The sequence below is a fragment of the Notothenia rossii genome (assembly GCF_949606895.1).
Source record: "Notothenia rossii genome assembly, chromosome: 6".
NCBI classification, from domain to species: Eukaryota; Metazoa; Chordata; class Actinopteri; order Perciformes; family Nototheniidae; genus Notothenia; species Notothenia rossii.
The window spans coordinates 16881220-16901219 of NC_136909.1; the positions used below are offsets into that span (position 1 = coordinate 16881220).

Consider the following 20000-nt stretch of genomic DNA (forward strand, 5'->3'; position numbering starts at 1 on the left):
ATGTGTAGGGCGGCATGTAATGATTATTTTGTATTATTGGTAAATGTGTTTATTTATTTGGCTTTATTCAGTAGAATTTCAAGAAATAAAAAAAGGTGTATGGATGTTTCCAAAGCCCAAAATCATCAAACATCCTAAAACTCTCTTAAATTCCCTTTTTAATTATATACAAACTCAGCACATCCTCATATGTTATAGCTTAAAACCCCCAAAAATGTTGGTATCATTGCTTGCTAAATGATTATTAATCAATGATCTTAATTGTGTTGTGTGTAATCCAATTGTCAGTGTTTTACAGCTCACCTTGCTCCTGGCAAAAGGCTGAGCTGATCGAAAACACCTGCCTTTATAGATGTGTCAGCTAATTGGACTACGCCAGTCCTTTCAAACCCTGAGGGGTGTTTAAAGAGGCCACGCCATTTAAGCCACCCCTTTTTTAGAGCTTCTTCCCCCTGCATGCGACAATGGACTGGCCAGTAGGGCTATAAGTTCCTGCAGTGTGGAGATGAGAAGGGGGTATGTGAGCTGCTCTTGGGCAGAAGAGCACACAAGATGTCACCCATTTTTGTGATCCTTTGTTTATCCCTTAAATGCTAGATTGTGTCTTTTTTCATCTACACCTTTTTGTTTAAACCTAATTAATTTGATTACCCATCCTAAAATTGTACATAAATTCGGTAAAAAAAATCCTTATTTTTGCACCTCAACCTGCATTCCTGATTTTTGAGTACCCTGGTCCTTCACAGGCTCCTTGAATAATCATCGAATATTTTCAGATGATGTTACTACTTGATCAGTCTGAATCTGGCTATGAACTAAAACCACACTACCAAGACACCTTAAACTAAGCTGTAAATAAATTGATTTCTAACAATGTCCTGCTCTTAATGACAGAATGAAATTCCTGCTGCGTATACAGTAGCACACAAGATACATGGAGGTAAAGATGGCTGTGTGCATGCACCTCTCTTGTGCATGCATTTGCATTATTGCCATTGAGGCACGAATGCTAGATCCAGCCTAAGGGGATGGTCTTTCTCATCTGTCTTCATCTGCTGTGCAGTAAACGCCTCTTCACTTATACAGGAGCTCATTAATCACAATGGCAGCCATTTGAATCTTTTATCAGAGGGATTTTTAATTGAACATTGGCAAATGTGCTCCAAACAAATAGGCTTCAGCGAGCCTGAGAGCTGTGTATTTGTGTGTGTCTGCAAGTCTGTGTAAAAAATCCATTGTGTGTTGTAGCCGTCTGGTTCTAAGGACTGCACACATTAGATACCAGCCCACATGGGAGATGGCAAGCTGTCTGCGGAGGCTCTGTGATTCACTCAAAGGAAATCATTAGTCAATGTCGATAAGAAATGTTTTTGGAACTTTTCTATTCCTCTTTTTTTTTTTTTATCTTCTCATCATTTTTATTGCGCCAATCTTCTTTGCATGTTGTTTTGTTGACTTTTAGTTTGCCAGAACTGTGGGGTTTCAGGAATTAAGGATTCTATAGAAACTGCAGTTACAAACTCCCCCACCTGAAAAACTATGAAGAACGATCTGAAACATCAGCAGTGGTTTCCCATTTTTAGGACAGATAATGACCACACCACACTAATTGTCTACTGCAACTATTGGTTGAACAGTTTTCCCAAGAAGTTAAGGACACCACATTATTGCAGTTTAAACCTAAATGTATTCACATCATACTTAATGCAAACTCTTACCCTAACTACCCTAAGAACAAACATTTGAAAAGACCACTACACATTATTTTAATTCTAAAACCACAACTAGATATGTATCTGAAATCTTAATTGGGTATTTAATCATGACATCTGTTATGTCATGACAGGACAGTTTTTTTCACAATTTGTTTTTCCATCTGAGTGTTTTTAACGCAGCAGGATAGAAATACTAGAAGGCGTGCTAACACATACATACAGTTGAGCAGGATCACTGGTGGAACAGATACAACAGATAAGGCTTTACAGATGTAATCATACAACTGTCAGCTGCCTGGGGTGGAACACCACAAGGTTACAGATCTCAAAAAGGTCAAAGCTTGTTCAATTTCCTTCCGTTTGTCCTGCTCACTGGCCTTATTGCTAACTGTCCTATTGGATATTGTCGGCACTCGGGTCAAGAGGGGAACCGGCTGAAGTCTTCCACTTGAATGGATTCCAATATATATTCAAAATTAAACCGAGCTGTGAGTGTTTCTGTGATGAAGTGCACGTTCATGCATTCCAACATGCAGCACATATTGTGTGCTGTGGGCTCCTGGTGGCTCCGCTGGTGCTTATTTTAGACTTGCTCAGAGACACGTGGTGCCATGAGGGTGTGTGTGTGTGTTTGTGCACACTCGTAGCTCACACTGACACAGATAAAATCCTGTTTAATTCTATACGCTAATCTTAGAACATCCAGCTGCACTTTCACTCCCATCCATAGCAAGGCTGTTCTTCGTACACTGATGGAGCGCTCAGTCCGCTGATAAATAGAGGATCTTGTTGGTGATGTAACACTTTTGTGTACTTTGTACTGTAAGAGCAGTGCAATAGTTGGCTATGCATTGAAGACATGCCCATAAAGAAGGTGTCTGTTCTCTATTCAGATAGGTATATCCTTCATTGTTGAATACCAGAAAGAATTCACCTCCTGATTGAAGTGGAGTGACAAAATATGTGGCATTTCCACAATAAGGCAGAACACACAGGCAGCTTTGATGAGGAAATCCCACGTCTAGCTGTCTTCCTACTGAGGAGCCTGTGTGGATGAACTCTCTAAATCTTGCTGACAGACTAAACAAATGGTCCTCTGTGGAAATTGTTGCAGACTTAAGTCATTTATTGGCTTTAATCACACATTGTGAAGAAAACTCAACTTCTTTTTATTGTAATTCAGCTGTCAGCTCAGTTAAAAGGCTGCTTTATGGACACATGTCAGGCATTTAAAAACATCATGAGGGAATATTGCGAGTTAGATCGATACTTGTTGAACCTTTTATGAATACAGACTGAAAGAATGCAATCCACAGGATCTGTACAAATATGTATAAATCATTTAGTTTCAGTTTATTTACTTTTATTTATTTGAAAACAGAATATACATTTTTCAAAGAAATACACTTTTATAACCTCTGAATTTGGCAAAAGTTGAATTTTGATCATGTCATTAATGTTAATTTCTGTCAAACAGTTCCAGACTCATTTATTCAAACAAACAAAAATATATATTCTCAAAAAAAATCCTCGGGAAGACAGGCGAAAAACATGATCATGCCATATTTAGCGATGGTGTGCAAGAGAAGAACAGATTTTAAATGAAAAGAAATAAGATATACCTAGCACACGTGCCGAAAAAGCACAGCTGTAATTAATGACATTAATTAGGGGCCTGTGTGCACGCCTGCCTACTGGGACCCTTAAATCTAACAGAGCCATCGTTAAGGTTATTAGTTACACCTGTGCTTATTCTACTGTGACAAATAAGTGATGTCTTCTGGAAAAACGAAAACATTTCCTAAGTTTTTAATCAACCAAAATACAGAAAACAGAAACCTATTCATTTACAACAACTTTGAACTTGTATGTTATCCTTTTTATCACATTATTCTTAGAGTACACCCTATTTTGCATCCTCAGCATCATCATCATTCCAACCTCCAACTTTTTTTTCCTGCAGAAAAACATTTTGTCAGATCAATCGGATAATCCCAGATAATCTCTTTGTGTCTCTGTTGCACATACACCTACATATACGCAGGAACGCACACACATACACTCACACACCTAAACACTGCTGAATAATGAAATGTTCCTGCTCCCTAGTTCCACACTGAGTTCTCTTAGGAAGCTTCTGTTCCTGACAAACCTCAGTAGCTGTCCTCTGCTTTTTTCTCCCTCCCCAGGAGACTGAGATCGGCACCAGAAGGAAGGAGTGTGAAGCACTTGAGGCGGAGGTGAAGAAAAAGAATCAAACATGCCAGACTTTGGTAAGTGCTCCAAAAATATACGCCGGCCTCTGAGCAATAGGACTGAGGCTAAAATTGATTTGTACCTGAGAGCTTTGCCCGCTATTATCACACAACAAACGTCCCCATAGCAAAAGAGTGGCGGGGTCCTGTAATGATAGCTTGTTTCTCAGGCGGCCAGGACTGGAATTGAAAAATGGGAGCAGTTAACGGCGAGTTGCAGTACCTGTGGGTTGGGTTTTGTTAGCATGGGAAAATGCATTTGACCATGAGATACACTTTAGCAGTGAGCGTTTCAGTACACAAACACAGAAGAGAGGCAGCGTATAGCACTATACGATGTATACAATGATCCTCATGCTGTGGCCATTTGTTTCTTGCATTTTTGCACCCATTAGCTCAATGCGCTCTTTACAACCCTGCTGCAACATTACACATCATCACCATGTGTGTTTTCAAGTAATGGTCACCGCTGTTTAAGGTCAGAGATATGTAACACATGTCTTGTATTTTTTGTATGGCGTTTGATGCCCTTTGCAGGACGTTTTCTCACAGTGGCCCAGAAGTGTCATTCTGTCGGCTAGAGTGGCCTTCACTGAGGACTAAAGACAAAGAGAACGAAAAAAAAAAAAAAAGGTGGCGAGAACCAGCTGAAATAAGAGGACATTCTCATCTCATCTTGACATATTGGCTTACTAAACTTTTGAACTGACTTGACTATTGCTAAGATCATTCAGCCAACTGACTGGTTGTCATATCAAGTTTGTTGATTTTGCAAATATATTAACAAATATGTGCACAATATAAAAGGGAAATAAGCTTTACACTAGGCCCCTTGTGGAGTTTTTGACCTCCAGTTCTGCTGTAGAGTAATGATTTGATAAAGTGGATTCCATGTATTGTTTATGCAATAAAGTCCCATATATGATAGTAATACACAACTATGACAATGAAGAAGAATCAGAAGACAGGAAGCTGATAGACTGGAGTAAAGGGCTTAAGACCGGCAGTTGACGTTGTGTACAGAAGAGTTTGGATTTGTCTGAAATTATCTAGGTTGCAGACAACTGTGTGTATTCAACTTGTATTTGTATGTGGTGCTAAAGAGGATTTGCAGTTAAAGAAAGGCTAACTAAACACTAAAGTTACCGTTAACCAGCCATGGCAATCTTTTACCTTGCTATGTTGTCGTTATTGTAGTGGGTTTCCTTAAATAAGAAGGATCTCTCCGGCTATACCAGCAAGAATATATCAGAGCTATATATCACAGCACAAATAAAGTTTATAGGATGGTTCTCGTCTGAGGGGTTTTACAATTATAGTAACAGGAGCCCCACTAAGTAGAATAACTAATCATGTTCTATTGAAATAAAGAGCTAGCTATTGTTAGAGTTCATTCTGAGAGAAAGTGACATCTCACTGCTTTGATTTTCCAGCAGTTGTTCTCAAAGTGGGCTCCCAATGGGCTGTGCAGCAAAATGCTGAGTTACATTTCAGTTAAATTCACTCCAGTTTTAGTGAATATGTAAGTGTAGACATTTGTCAGCCTACACTCTGTGGTTTAGGAGTTTGGAGAAAAAGAAAAACAATACAGGGAGTTGTGTAACTGTTATAAAAGCTGCTTCGTGAAAGTTGAAGTCAGCCTATAAAGTACATGTGTGTGTAACCTGTAGGAGCAGAAGCAGGCAAAGAGTAGATGGCCTGGAGTGAGTTTTTTCCTCTGAAAGGCAGGAGCTGGAGAGATTCAACAGTCATTTAAATGGCACTGTTTGGTCCTAGACTATTTGAATTCATTCCCTCATGCCCCCAAGCCCTCTTCTTAAGATGAGCTGTCTTTGTGTGTGGCTCTCTGCCCTAAATAAACACTCCATTAGGACTTTCTTTCTTAGTTGCCCTCCTCTAACGTTCCCTGCCCACAGCAGCACTTCCCTCCTTGCCCATTGTCAGCCTGCTGAGTCCGGGGTAAGCTTCCCAAAGGACAACGTGTCCCCAAATGGCGTGCAGAAATGGCAGGCTGGTCTCCACAGACTGCAGCACAGCTCTGTCTCCTCCTGCACTGAGCTTCCAGAACAGAGACGCAAACACAGACTAGACCAACGTACACTGTTGTGAGGGGATGGCGGGTTGACAGCAATGTCACTCCCTGTTTGGGTCTCTTAGTCTCTCCTCAGTTGTTCTCCTTCTCAGGTAATACTTAAGCTTGCACGTACAGAATTAGGTTCAGATGTTAGCGATAACTCTGATGGTGGATTTTAATAGTATATTAGGTTAACAACGAAAGCATATTCAGGAATATATAAGGTCATTTTCTCGCCAAGCTTTTAAACTTCTAGCTATTAATTAAATGTCTCCTCATTGAGAATTCATACGTCAAGTGTACACTGAGTGTGTGAGTGACGGTAAACACTGGCATTGCATTCTGGCACTTCCACCTTCCTGTGTGTTTGGTTTACATTTACAGACCATCAGAGGAGTTTGCTCTCCTTGCATTATATGCCTGTTACCATGGTGACAAGCATCTACTATGCCAGCGTAGCTCAAATTTGTATCGGTACTAATCGAAGATTACCACTGAGGCAGTCAGCAGGCAGACTCAACAGGTCCTCAGTCTGGACTGTGGAGCTGTGCTCTCAAGTTGAGATCGGTAACCGTGGAAATGCTTTCCATCATTGTCGGCTTAACTTTCATGAGGAGCTGTGGTAAGCAACAACACCTTCTGTCAAAGGCGAGATTGGCAGCTCTTAGTACTTGGACACATGGCATGCAAAACACAAATGTCAGAAATCAATTTCAAGATGTCTCCTTTTTTCTACATGTTTTTTTAGTTTTGCTTTTTGCACAGTGCGGTTAAATCAGATTGCACGCTATCAATATGCTGCAACTCTTCGAAATGGCCTTGAACTGGATGTTTGTGAGTCGTTTTATTGATGTGTACACCATGGAGGACAGTGCTTAAGGGGCACTTAAGCTTAAACGATATACAGAGGACCACAAGTCCAGTGTAAGGGAAATGCAGTATGTACTTTTACATTACACAATGCAGCGGGAGTCAATACAGTTCGACAGTGCATCCGGAAACAGTCGAATCACATTTTTGGCATCTTCACATTTCCACAATTGTATAAGTTAAGGTTTTCGACCCACAAAATTCAATTTTAGAAACAGACAGTATACAATTGCTATAACAATGCATTTTATATGTTTTTGCTGCTGTTAAAAGTGTGTTTCCTGTGCTGTAGCCTTACCATACTTAATGTAGTCCGATTAATGACAACAATTTTCAAGATTTGTGGCTATGTTTTTAGACAAAAATCCTGTGCATAATTATAAAGATCATCTCCGGCTCCAGCTGCGCCGGTGGAGTCCAGGGCACTCTCCCCTGTTTAAAGACTGCAGGAGAAGTGTGTGCTGCTGAGATTGCTGCTTAATTAGAAAGAACTGCAAGAAAGCAAATATTGCTCCCAGGACACAATGTGGGTCCATCTTGAAAGTTGTATTAATCCATCTATTAACAGGCAGATCCACTTCGTATGCTTCTATACTCCATCAATAATCAATGAATGAATTGAATTGTCCCGATAAACAAAAAAAAACACTTCTTCTTCTGATGTATTTACAGCAGATGAAGCACTTTACAGTAGGCCGATTCACATTGTGCAAGGCAAATTGTTACATTCTGATAAATGCTTTGGTACATGGAAAGGCAAATGTTATGGGATCACTTAATTCAGCTTCCATGTAAACAGTTAATTTCCAAACACAAATATTTCAATTTGGTTAAAGAAATATTGTCCATGTTACCACCGCTTGTGATCATGGCGGTTGTCTATGCTGCACCAGAGCAAATGATGCTGCTTGCGCTGAGTCTACAGAGCAGGGGGTAAGTGGATGAAATGTTTGCTTTGCTCCGGTGTTAAATGGCGGAGTTGATTCATCTGTCAGGCTTGTCAAAATTAAACACACAGCTCTAACACAACAGGCTGAGTCAGATCATGTCTGGGCTAAACACACAACTGCCTCTGCACTGCTCAGACACACCCCAGGCCTATACATATTACGGTGTATTATATATCCATCCATCTAAAACATCTATCACACTTTCCTGTTTATCTCTAAACAATCATGTGTTTTATTACCTTTTTTTGTTGATTTGTTTTTACAGATTGCATATAGTCAACTCCACTAAACCACATGTATGTTGGTCAATGACGTCCTATTTCTTATCAGTTACACTTTCTGTTCATATGACGGAGTTTTTCTTTTTGTACTATTTCCCAGTCTCTAAAGCATTACAGCTCATTAATCAAACTGAATCTAGGGTGCGTACATTTTCTTTGTACATTTGTGTTAGTATTCAAAGCAAGTCTCAAATGGTTAATCGCACCTCAGCAGAAAACCTCATCTGAATAATGTTGGAGGCAGCTCAATGTAGGCCACAATTTATTCTGCATGGGATTCTCTCCCTCGCTGGGCTCACAGGCTCTCCATAAAAATGGGTCCTGCCAAGGGATTATGACGTATACTGATCTCTTTAAAGCGTTAACACGTCGACAGTACAGGACAAAGAAACAGCTGAGTCTCTGTGTTCAAGACAATTTGGTTTTGCATTACTACATGTGTGCCGACTCGCCCAAATTCCAAAAAAAAGGTTTTATATGAGATAATTGGCGGATCATTTAAATGCTTCAATCAACAACAGGCTTTAATTTCACAAGTATTTCAGTCCGCTGTCCTCTTCTCAGTGTGTCTACAGAGTAATGTTAGCTCTCTGGATTGTTTTCTGTTGCTGTGTGTCCTTCAGAATGAACACCTGGAGGCTTAGCCAGCCCACATTAGCTTCGAATTGAAGGATCGATGGATATGAATAGGAATGCCAATGCAATCTAGTGCTTGTACTGGAAGCATTAAAATTGACTGGACACAATTGATGCAGGTTGAAATGCCAATAATTTTTTGGGGACGTGACAGAAATGAAATGAATGGAAAATGCAGCTGATCTCATGTGGTACTTTCTCCAGGCTGTTGTTTACTTATCTCTGCTTGTCCTTGACAGTTCTCTCCTCTATAGCGTGCATATGTGATTACTGAATTTGTGCTCATGCAGTTCATGTCTACATACAAATTGAGCATTATTATTGATATTAGTATTAGAAGTAGTGAGTGGTGGAATAAATGCTTTAAATTGTATGGATATGTTCATTATAGCTAGATATTATGCATTATTTAAAACATATTTCTGTAATTGTTTTCAACCACTAAATATTTCTTGATTACACATTTTGTTTGAGCAAAAGCCAGTATTTTATATAATATCTGTAACTGCCCTGATAGTACAGTATAATGGATGTATAAGTAACTTATATAATATTGATTTAGATCAACACTCCTTTGTAATTCTGTTTGTAGTCATACATTCCCATAAAGTATTGTCAGAATGTTGTAATAACTATCTAATGTTTGGTTATAACACCCTATAATTCAGTATAGAGCTCAATATAGCTGACCCTACTTCTCTCTTTTTTTACCTTCAGTTAACATTTTCCTGACCAGTTTACCTCTCAGTTGCTAGTTCCAGTCTTCTTGGAAAGGCAAGGAAAGGGAAGTTTATTTATAGAGCCCCTTTCAACACAAGGCAATTCAAAGTGCTATACAAAAATGAAAGGCATTAAATTATACCATTTAAAGTGAGTATTTTCTTCCACAGAGAAACCTTGAGAGTGACAGGGCTCTACCTTGGCATTTTGTGTTGTGTTGAATGTGATTTTCCACGCTTATTATACTATTTATATATAGTGATCATCAGTCAACATATAGAGCTGAGTTTATTACTAACAAAAATATATTTTCTCACAGCAGAAATTAGGACTTATCATAGTAGCAAAAGCAAAGGACATTTACCATGACTCTGTCATACTCCAGTGTCCCAGTGACAGGATCTTAAAAAGGAAGCAGATAATGTAAATCACCCATCATTTCATGTATGATTTACCCCTGTGACTAATGTATTCTGTGAGAAATACTTATAGCCCTGACAAGCACCTGATTGTTTTGTGTGCATTTAGCAAACATGCTCATTTTAAAATGTTTTATAAACATCACCACAACATTTTCTGTTAACATGTGTTCCCTTGCATACATTTCTTTTCTAAATCTTTACTCTGTGCTGTATCCATTCTCCCTCTGAAACATTCCTCATAACTAAAACATGAGGGGGAAGGAGCAGGCTCACCATCACTAGCCATTAGGAGCACTGTATTTACAGTAAATGTATCATGCATGAGCCAGTAGGTTTCTTAGCTCCTGACAAGAACAACACATGGCCTACATGCTGCTGTAGCTGCAGTGGATTGCACATCTCAGAGAACTCTCCAGTTGACACTGCAAATTGCATCCACAGTACGCCTCACGACTGTTGATTGAATGTAATTCAGTTTTACTTTTACTAGGGATTTTATTTTTACCCTCAGTGTGGTGAAAGGAAGCTCTTTGGTTTTCATCCACTAACTGAGAGCTTCAAGACAAACCTTTTCATGGTTTCCTGTTGCAACTATTCCAGCATGTTAAATACATCAAGATACAATCAAGTTGTATTACATTTTTAACACTTATTATCGTTTCACTGTGGCTTAAATGGCGGCTTCGACAACATAGAGAACATTGAGCAGTCTCCTAAGATACATTATGCATGGACTATTGCTAACATCATGCTGGGTCTGAGTGCTGCGCTCTGGTCCAATCTAATGGGGACTTCTTGGTTTCTAAACACTGTTTGTTTTCTTTATGCCTCTTTTTTCTAGGAGAATGAGCTTCAAGATTTCCTCCATGAGAACAAACACTTGAACCTCCATTTGTTCAACAGTAGCAACAAGACATCTGAGTATGAGAAGGTAAGAGATGAAAAGGTCTCGGTTTTGAAATGTTTGACGATGTATATCTTGGAGCGTCTCCAGTTACACTCATAATGATTTTTAGCATATATAGCTCCTTTGATCTGACGGAAAACATGTTTCACTATCCTGGCAGTATGGCGCGATAGAGGACGATTGTTTTTACGTTAGTGAAATATATCTGCCTATATACCTACTACTGTACATAAAAAACTATTGAATACGTTTTTGTGTATGTTTGTAAAACAAAACAAAATCATTCAGACTTCAGGACTTTAGCTTGAATTGCACCTAGAGTAGGTATCATTATCCCATCACAACTGCACATGCAGAGTGTGTGTGTGTGTGTGTGTGTGTGTGTGTGTGTGTGTGTGTGTGTGTGTGTGTGTGTGTGTGTGTGTGTGTGTGTGTGTGTGTGTGTGTGTGTGTGTGTGTGTGTGTGTGTGTGTGTGTGTGTGTGTGTGTGTGTGTGTGTGTGTGTGTGTGTGTGTGTGTGTGTGTGTGTGTGTGTGTGTGTGTCCATCAGAATCCATCAGAGCCTTGCAGTGTATGAGCTATTTATTTGTCTTTCATGTTCAGCTCACCTTCAGTTCAGCGCACGCCCTATTTGTTTTGGTACAGACATTCATGGTTCCCAGGGGAGGATACTAATGATTTCTAAATACTCCTTAAGCACAGCAAAGAGATTTTGAGCGACATGTACTGTAGTGACAGCTATTAGACAGATGCCAACCATTGTGGTAAAGGCATTCATATTGCATTGAAGATTAAATCCGACAGTTTTGTTTATCCCTTAATTCATTTCATATAGCGCCACTATCGGGTCAAAGTTGACTTCTTTTTCATAAATACTTGCGAAACGAATGACACTCCTATCAGCCCTAGCTGCAATTTGTGTTTGGTGCTAATTAGCAATAGCATGCTAAGACGCTAAACAAAGGGGGTACACATTTTACATAGAAAAACATCACCATGTTTGCATGCTCTCAGTTTTGCGCACAAGCCCCACAGAGCTGCTGACATGACTGCACTCGGTATCAATCCTTCATAGGACACGACCTCTGGGGTATTTACGTTAAGACTCTATCAGATGATGTCTGATGCTTTCTGGGTCACACTGTAAGCCAAAACCGCCTTAGGATTCTACATAGATTGAGCCATATTTCCAATTATAAGCATGTAAATGAAAGCAACAAGCCTCCTATTCTATTAAAACACCTTCACCTTCTTCTTAGCCCCCGGACCTCAAAAGCCTTCAGAGCTGATAACACAAAGTGAGAGCAGATCAACAAACAAAGAGCACCACGCCTCCCTCTATGGACAGGAAGGCAATTTTCCTAACGGAGCTGATTGGCAGGTAGTTGCTGTTGGGGTGGAGAAGGGTGGGATGCTGGTGTATTGACGTGTTATCAGGACCAGGGCGGCTCCTGGAGCATCTAGCCTGAAATGTTATCACACTGACGGATATGAGAGCCGCTTTCTGCAGGGCGGTGCGGATACTAACCCTCACTTACATCCCCGTGTTCTGATCCCTATCGTCTCTGAATGAAGTGGGAGGGGCTACAAGCGGCACCGCCCTCAATCCATAATAGACTATTGACCTGTTTCTGCTGAATCCAATACAGTGTCGTTCGATCCGTCTACATTAGTTCTGACAGGCGCTCCTATCCATGCGGATAGTTTTTGCTGTGAGGAGGCGGGCTCTTCAGAGGCAGACTCACTGCTTTCTGTTTGTGTTTTGCTTTGCTGGTGTTTGTTGAAACTCCCTCCTCAAGGAATCATTAGTCATTCATGGCTGCTCTGTGGAAGCGGCTTTGCCACATTACAGCTGCAGGAACCAGTCATCTTGCTGACGATTAAGGGCCTTTAAAAAGCTGATTGAAAAATCCTGCCTCTTAAGTAACAATACAACTGTGTGGGAGATAGATTATAGAGAATATGTAGACATAGAAAGAGTCACATTTTGTATATTGTTCATAATGGCAACGCAGACCTCATACGTGTTGAAGTGCTATATATTTTTAATTTAATGTGCAATTGTTTCAGTCAATTGAATGCTTGGTGCTTGGTTAACAATAAAGATTGAATAATTTATGAATGTTTTTGGTCTACAGCCGTGGGAGTCAGTGAATGGTGTTACTGTTGCATTATTATAATATTGAAAGGCTTTTATCACCGAAACCAGACATTCCCCACGTCAGGTTACAACAGTTTCTGTCTGTTTTAAATGCTATGAACGCTTTAGTGGCATGAAAGCAAATTGTTCTTTACAGCAAAGTGCTTCAAATCAAAAGTGACGACCACGAAAATAGGAACAGCGGTTCAATCGAATTCATTCCAACAGTTCGTCTTGGTAGCGTATTGTATTCAGTTTTTGTTCATATTTTATGAAACAGCCCTGGTTCTGATTTTCTATTCAGTTCGGAGCAGTTGTGTTTTTGAATTGGATTATCCTGAAGGGTGTAAGAAAAATTGTCAAACTGTTAATGAGCCACTGCGATAGTGCTTGTTGTTGAGTCTCAATCTACCTACATTTTTTTTACAGCTATTTAATAATAGAAAAAACCTGCTTGTTGCCTTATGGTGTTATATAAACCACAATATAATTAGTATTTAATTATTCGAAAGGATGACTCTGTAACACCCCTCTATCTTTAGTTCCTTAGTGTTAATCAGCACTTGCTACATTGGCTTTTGCCTACCACCACCCTGTTGTGAATACACTTATTATAGTCTGCAATGACGTGTGATGTCAAGCTGTTGATATGGGTTTATCATTGCCAACATGGTATGTTTAGGTAATGGTCAACGTTTTTTTTTGAGACACCTTTAAAGGTACCCTGTGCCATTTATCACCACTAGTTACAATGTTTGACAATCAGACCCCTATTTTGAGTACATGGGAGAAGAAGTACAGATTCCTGCTCATGGTTTCACACTCCTATGCTGATTTAATGAATGGATGTAAACATGGCGGGTTCAGGTGCAAAGGTTTTATGTGGGAAGAGAGTCATGCAAAAAGGTGTTATCCTAAAGGATGTACACAGTGTTTACATTCAGACTTGAAACAAAAATTATTTAGAAGAAAACTCCACAGGGTACCTTTTTAAATAGTCCATGCAGTAAAAGCCTGTTCACGATTTATAAATGTTGGTGTTTCCAAGAATGGAGAGGAGTAAATGCAAACATTGTCCATCGATTTCTGCATTCTATTCGCTGTTGAAATGCGAATCCAATATCTGACCATTTCCAGATTCAAATCTATTAAATGCTAGTTTTGTAAAAGAAAACGGGATAAGCAGGAATGGAACAGGAGAAAGACCTCTCCTATATCTACAAAGAAAAGCATGAACCTGCGAGTATTCCTTAAAAGGCTAAAATCAGCGTAAACGGTACAGCTACACTCTCAAACTCAGTGTCTCTGCTCCTTGCTTGTTCTGTCTGCACAGGTGAAGTCTGAGTATGCCCAGCTCAAAGAGACCCTTGGTTCTGTGACGCAGGAGAGAGATTTAGCCCTGTGGGAGAGGAACCAGCTCCAAGGCAAACTGGAGAACCTAGAGCAGGTGCTCAAGGTGAGAAAGCCAGCTCCAAGGGTAGACCTGACCGCACCATCTCTTAGTTCTGGTTCTCCGTTCATCCCGGGATTCTTATTCAGGTTTTTCTTTAATGGAGCCTAACCCTTTTGCCCGTACCTCTTCTCCTACCTGATCTACTCTGCCTCCATCTGGTTACCTTCCGCTTTACTGTCTAATGTTCCTGACATCTCTGTTGCCTTCCAGTGTCGTGTTGGGATGTCTGACCAGGAGTTCTGAAAGAGTAGAAGCTTGGAGCAGTCCGCCCCCCCGCCTTTCCTTTCCTATTCCACCCTTTCATGTCGTCCTACTCTCCCTCCCCACCTCCCCTTCTCCCCCTGCTAGATTTATAAGGTATCACTGCTACGTCCATCTGTTAGGGAGTAGTCCTATTCAATCCCATTCTGAATGCTTTTGTCCACCTCAGTGGCTGTGCTTATCTGTCACTTTATCCGTGTGCTGCATACAAGACATACGAATGGTCACCTGGCTATATGACCACAGCACCGTTGAATGTGATTTTTTTTTGCATGAGGCAGGACAAGGAGTTTGGCTGTATGATGACGGGAGGGGTTGTAAAAGGAGATAAAGGGAGACTGGGTCACCCTTCATGATGAGAATGTCACCCACAAGTTTGATGACATTACCTATCTTAAACCTTAATTTATAGTGGCATGAAAATGTCATTTGCTTTTCTCACCTGACAATGTCACAATGTATTCACATAGTAGTGGGAGCAGTGATGACACTGGATGACACAGGCAAATTGTGTTATGAAGAGCCTAGCATTCAGTCCTTGTATTGTATGGCTTCTTTTGTTGTCCTGGATGACCACAGACGAGTACGAGCACGCTACGGAGTTTGCTCACCCTTTTCATGTAACGTGAAACCCTGTATTGACAATGTGAAGACCACATCGCTGAGGACAGCTTTTAAAACAGTAACCTGACTTGTCACAGGTATCGTGTTACCTAAAGGGGGCAGCAAACCTGACTGTGGATTGATGTATGTTTTTTTTGTTCACACAGCAAAGCATTTCTAGTCCTCGTCTATAGGCACCTTTCGTGCAAAAAAAGATCTCTCTCTCGCAGATCATGGAACATAAACTGTCCTCACGTGACACTTGCTGTGGCATAGTTTATGTCTTTCCTTGTTTTTGAGGGTTTAAAGGTCACTACACTGTTAACAGCCTCTGTATGTGTGATGTGTGTGTAACACCTGTGTTGTCTCTTATTGTGGAGTTGAAGACTTGAGATGCATTTTGTGTTGGGTCAGTGTTGTTGGATTTTTTAGTTCCACTAACAGCAGCCCTCTCTACCCCCCCCCCCCCCTCCTCTAAACCCCCCCCCTCCTCTAAACCCCCCCCTCCTGGCTCTCCACCCCTGCACCCCCTGCGGACAGCATATGCGCGAGGCTGCAGAGCGGAGGCAGCAGCTAGAGTTGGAGCATGAGCAGGCCTTGGCTGTACTCAATGCAAAGCAGCAGGAGATTGAAGTTCTTCAGAAGGTAAGGGAGCTCAGGTTACTAATCACTCACAGCACCAGAGGTTTGGGCTTTCTTGTTTGGGTCACAAGTCAAAGAGCTTTTTGTTGAGCTGCGGTACAGTCCAACAAAGGTGAAAGTCAACTCAAAGGCTGTATTATGAAGAGCAGAGCAAAGAGAGAAACTCCCTATAGGCTGTAGCACTCACCTCTCTCAACATTTTCACCACGAGAGCTCTCCCAGTGCATCCTCTTATCCCCACCCTTCAGCTGTCTATCACTCTCCAAACCCTGAGTGCTCAACATTTGAGAAGCACTCCTCTTGTTTGTTACGAGCAAGCAAATCAGACATTCAAAACCCAAAGTAGATATGACACTTTTTAGAGGCTTGCTTAAAGGAAAAATGCTGGCCCAGGCCATTTGATGGTCGGGCTTCCTCCTCTGTGCACTGAAGCTGACTCTAATGTCAACGCAAGCCCAGCAATGGCTGAGATGGCTGATAGTGTGAACATGATAGGAATTGTCACCATAGCTTTCTCTAGAAACAGTTTGTGTGCCCCAGTGTTGCTGTTGCTGCAGTGTTGCTCTAACTTCACAGTCAGCCTTTCACAGGCAGAGTTCTCAGCAGCTTTTTTTCTCTCATTAACAGAAGCTCATTACTGCCTTATCTTCCTTCAGACACTGGCTGCTCTCTGCATTCTCCTAAATTAATTGCCTGCAAAGTAGATTTATGAAATGGTAAAGTACACAGATGCTCTCATATTCATGTGGAACACTCTGTTTTTCTCAACAGATGTTTCTAGTTCCCATAAGAAAAATGGCGTGTATTATGTTGTGTTTCTATGCAGTTCAATGGTTCTATAATACCCAAACCTCATTCCTCTTGAATGCACAAGCCTCCTTCATTTATTATTTATGGAACATAATTTAACAATTGTTGGAAATTATGTTTGTTTCGACGGAGACTCTGTCTAGGTCATTTTTCTGTGATACAACTTAAACAAGCATTCAAACACACACACTGGAATTGTTTAAATAACCATGTGCAGTAGTTAATCATCATATAAAGATAATTAATAGCCAGGATCACACATTAAATTGAAGCAGAATATTTAATAAAGCCACAAATACATTTACAATGTTATGACAGTTCGCATAGATGAAGGGTCTGAAGCTCATTATGACCTTTGTTCTTCTTAGTGGGGGGCCTGAACACTCTGTATTCCTGGAGAATGACAGCTTTACCCGTGTAGATTATGGAAGCAGTGCTGCTGGACCTTTACTGACATGTTGACAGTTGGCCGTGATATGAGTCAGGCTTTTTCTTGGCTGGCACCAGCAACTTCCAGAAGTCTCTGCTACTTGCCTCTTAACTAATCAAAGCAAACCCTGGCAAATAACCTGTCCAAAAAAAGGATGAGTCGTTGCTTTTAAACTTTTGTTGTTGTTGTTAGTACTAATAAACAAATGATATATACAATGTAAGTGAGGTTAAATGGTGCTGTTAAGTGGATATTTGGTCACTTTGGACAGATACTCTTTTCCCCCGATAGCAGTCTTTGTGTAGGGCTTGACTCAACAGTTGCTTGTTTTAGATTTATGTTTTAAAGGAATGACAGTGGTGTCAATCTTGAGCGAATAAGCATACTTCTCCAAATGTAAAGGTCAACTATTCCTTTTTATAAGAAAAAAGCCAGTTTCAGCTTTATAGCTAGGGTTAAAACCGTGGTTATAGCCGGAGAAGGAGCCTTTATAGAAAATGAAATAATTTGTTAAAACCCAAATAAGATATTTATTTGATGACTGGATGTAAATACTTCTAGTTTGAGATCTTTGGTTGTGATGCTCTCAGGCAAGTGGTGCTCACAGGTAAGTGTAGTAAACTGACTTTCAAATGCTTCCTTGATTATTTGCACTTATTTGCATGCACAAAACTGTTTTATGTTGAATAACTCACTGTTTTGAAAATTAAGTAAGCTTTAAAAAAAAAAAAATGTTGAACACGGTGCAAAAAAATCCACCAATTCTTCTGTTGGTCGTGGTTACATCAGTCACCCTCAGATATAAGGCACTGTTGGAAAAGGTTTTATCTTGGCCTCGCAAAGTGTCGACATAAATGGTGGCTTTCTTTCAAACCGTTTTCACCCTGAACACCAATGAATGTAAAGGGCTTTTCATTGGTGTTTTAAACTGAAACTTAACTGCAATATAAGTCAAAGTGAACTGAAACAGTGCACCCTGTATTTCCCAGGCTCAGGTTGAGGCAAAAAAGGAACATCAAGGCGCTGTCCATCTGTTAGAGGTGAGCGTCTGGACTCTCTGGAGCGGGGGGGGGGGGCGGGGGACTGTGTGTGTTTATGTGGTTTCTGCTGGGTGAGGGACTAGTCAGCCCCGGGGCAGACCTGTGTATACCTAGAGCTATTTCCTGCTCTTATTCACCTCTCTACCTTAACCTTTTATATTTTTACTTCTCATATTTTAAGATATGAATCCTGGGCTGAGTGTATATATGTAATTTTACAACATTATTAAACTGACTTGTAAGGCCGGTAGCAGAGAATGTAAAGAATAAAGGTCACAGTCTGCCAATATCTATCTGTTAATTAATCTACAATCTAAAAGTCATGTAATGAGGTGATGTGTGTGTGTGTGAGTGCATTGCAGACAGTCATTTCAAGATATGTATGAGTGATCAAATGTGTAATTGTGCTTTATTTCCTTCCAACATCTCTTTTTACTGAATGGGTGTGTGTTTATGCTTATACAGAACCACTTGGACAGCATGCAGGTATTTCAGAATTGTTTTTATTTGTTTACTTGATCTTTTCTTACACCTTTCCCAGTGTAATCAATAAGGGTCTACTGCACCCCCATGTTTACTTTAGCCCTGGAGCTATGGTGATGTAACACCACATTACAAACAAAATCATCCATCTATTTAAGTTTTGTATTGATGATAAACAAGTGGTACTCAAAAGAGAAGAGGTAACTTAAAGCATACATCAGTTCAGAAATAATCTGATGTGTGCTCTTTGCTTTTTGGTTTTCAGAAATATTCAGGGCTGCTTCTTTTCTTGGGCTTTACTACCCACTCAGCTCTGTTTCACATTTCCCATCAAAGCAAACTCACAAGTGGAGAGCTTTTTGAAAGTCTGGAACATGACTGACAGCATAAACTGGAGGTCTTTCTGACTTGATCATAAAGAAAAATTCAGCAACACTCGCTTAACAATTGATGAAAAGATTCAGAGTATGGATCGACTTCAATTAAAGACGAATGCCTGGGGCCTCACTGACCGACCTCAATCCCACATAATCAAAGCCCATCAACACGTTGAGGTGTGCAAATTTAACTTTATAAGATCAAACACGTGTTAACAAGTGTGTGTTTTTAGATGTGAACAAATACAAATATCAGGCTTCAATAAATGAATGTGGAAAATCTAGTTAACTGGTTAATTACATTGCAATAAAGAGTCTGCAGTGTGTATAGCAGATATTTCAGTTTTTCTTTTCAAATATATAAGTATTAATCATTACATCGATGTAATGTTGCATACAGTAGATTTTTGCTTTGTGTATACGACTGTTTTGTTGTCAAAGGATCACATTGCCAGTGATGAATGTGATGCTTTATCGTTGTAGCATTGCATGTCTATTATTCAGCATGTTTTGAAAAACTCAACTTGCCATACAGCTGTGAAATGTATGATGCAATTAAAACTAATACCTCCTATTTGACTAATTCAATTTTACAAACGCAGGGATTCCTTTGGTTGTGTGCTTTCTAACAGCATGTAATATCCAGCAGCAATCTGTGTGCTTGAAATGAACTGAACAGAGCGGCATACAGAGCGCTGAAGCAGCAGGGGGCGTGGCAGTGTGTTGGGCAGTGTTGAAATAAATTCCACGGTAGCTTCAGTTTCCTGAGTATCTGCGGTTCAGACTGTTGTCAGATTGAGATTGAGAAGTGATTCTCGATGATCAATCATTCAACTTAAGAAATAATGCTAAAGCTCCTGGAATTTCCATTATACCTGCCCAAACAAGTGTGTTCAGTTTGTCAGTGTTAGTTTGTGCATTCAAGTTTTCT

At 40.2% G+C, this 20000-nt stretch overlaps 1 protein-coding gene across 1 annotated transcript in view; it reads left to right on the forward strand.

The window, feature by feature from the left end:
- The window catches only part of rimbp2b (RIMS binding protein 2b), an 89212-nt gene that overhangs the window by 43079 nt on the left and 26133 nt on the right, over positions 1–20000 (forward strand). Inside the window, 6 exon segments of the mRNA XM_079686393.1 lie at positions 3905–3988; positions 10765–10854; positions 14304–14426; positions 15828–15932; positions 18159–18209; positions 18675–18695. Of these exon segments, the coding sequence (XP_079542519.1) occupies positions 3905–3988; positions 10765–10854; positions 14304–14426; positions 15828–15932; positions 18159–18209; positions 18675–18695 (474 nt within the window).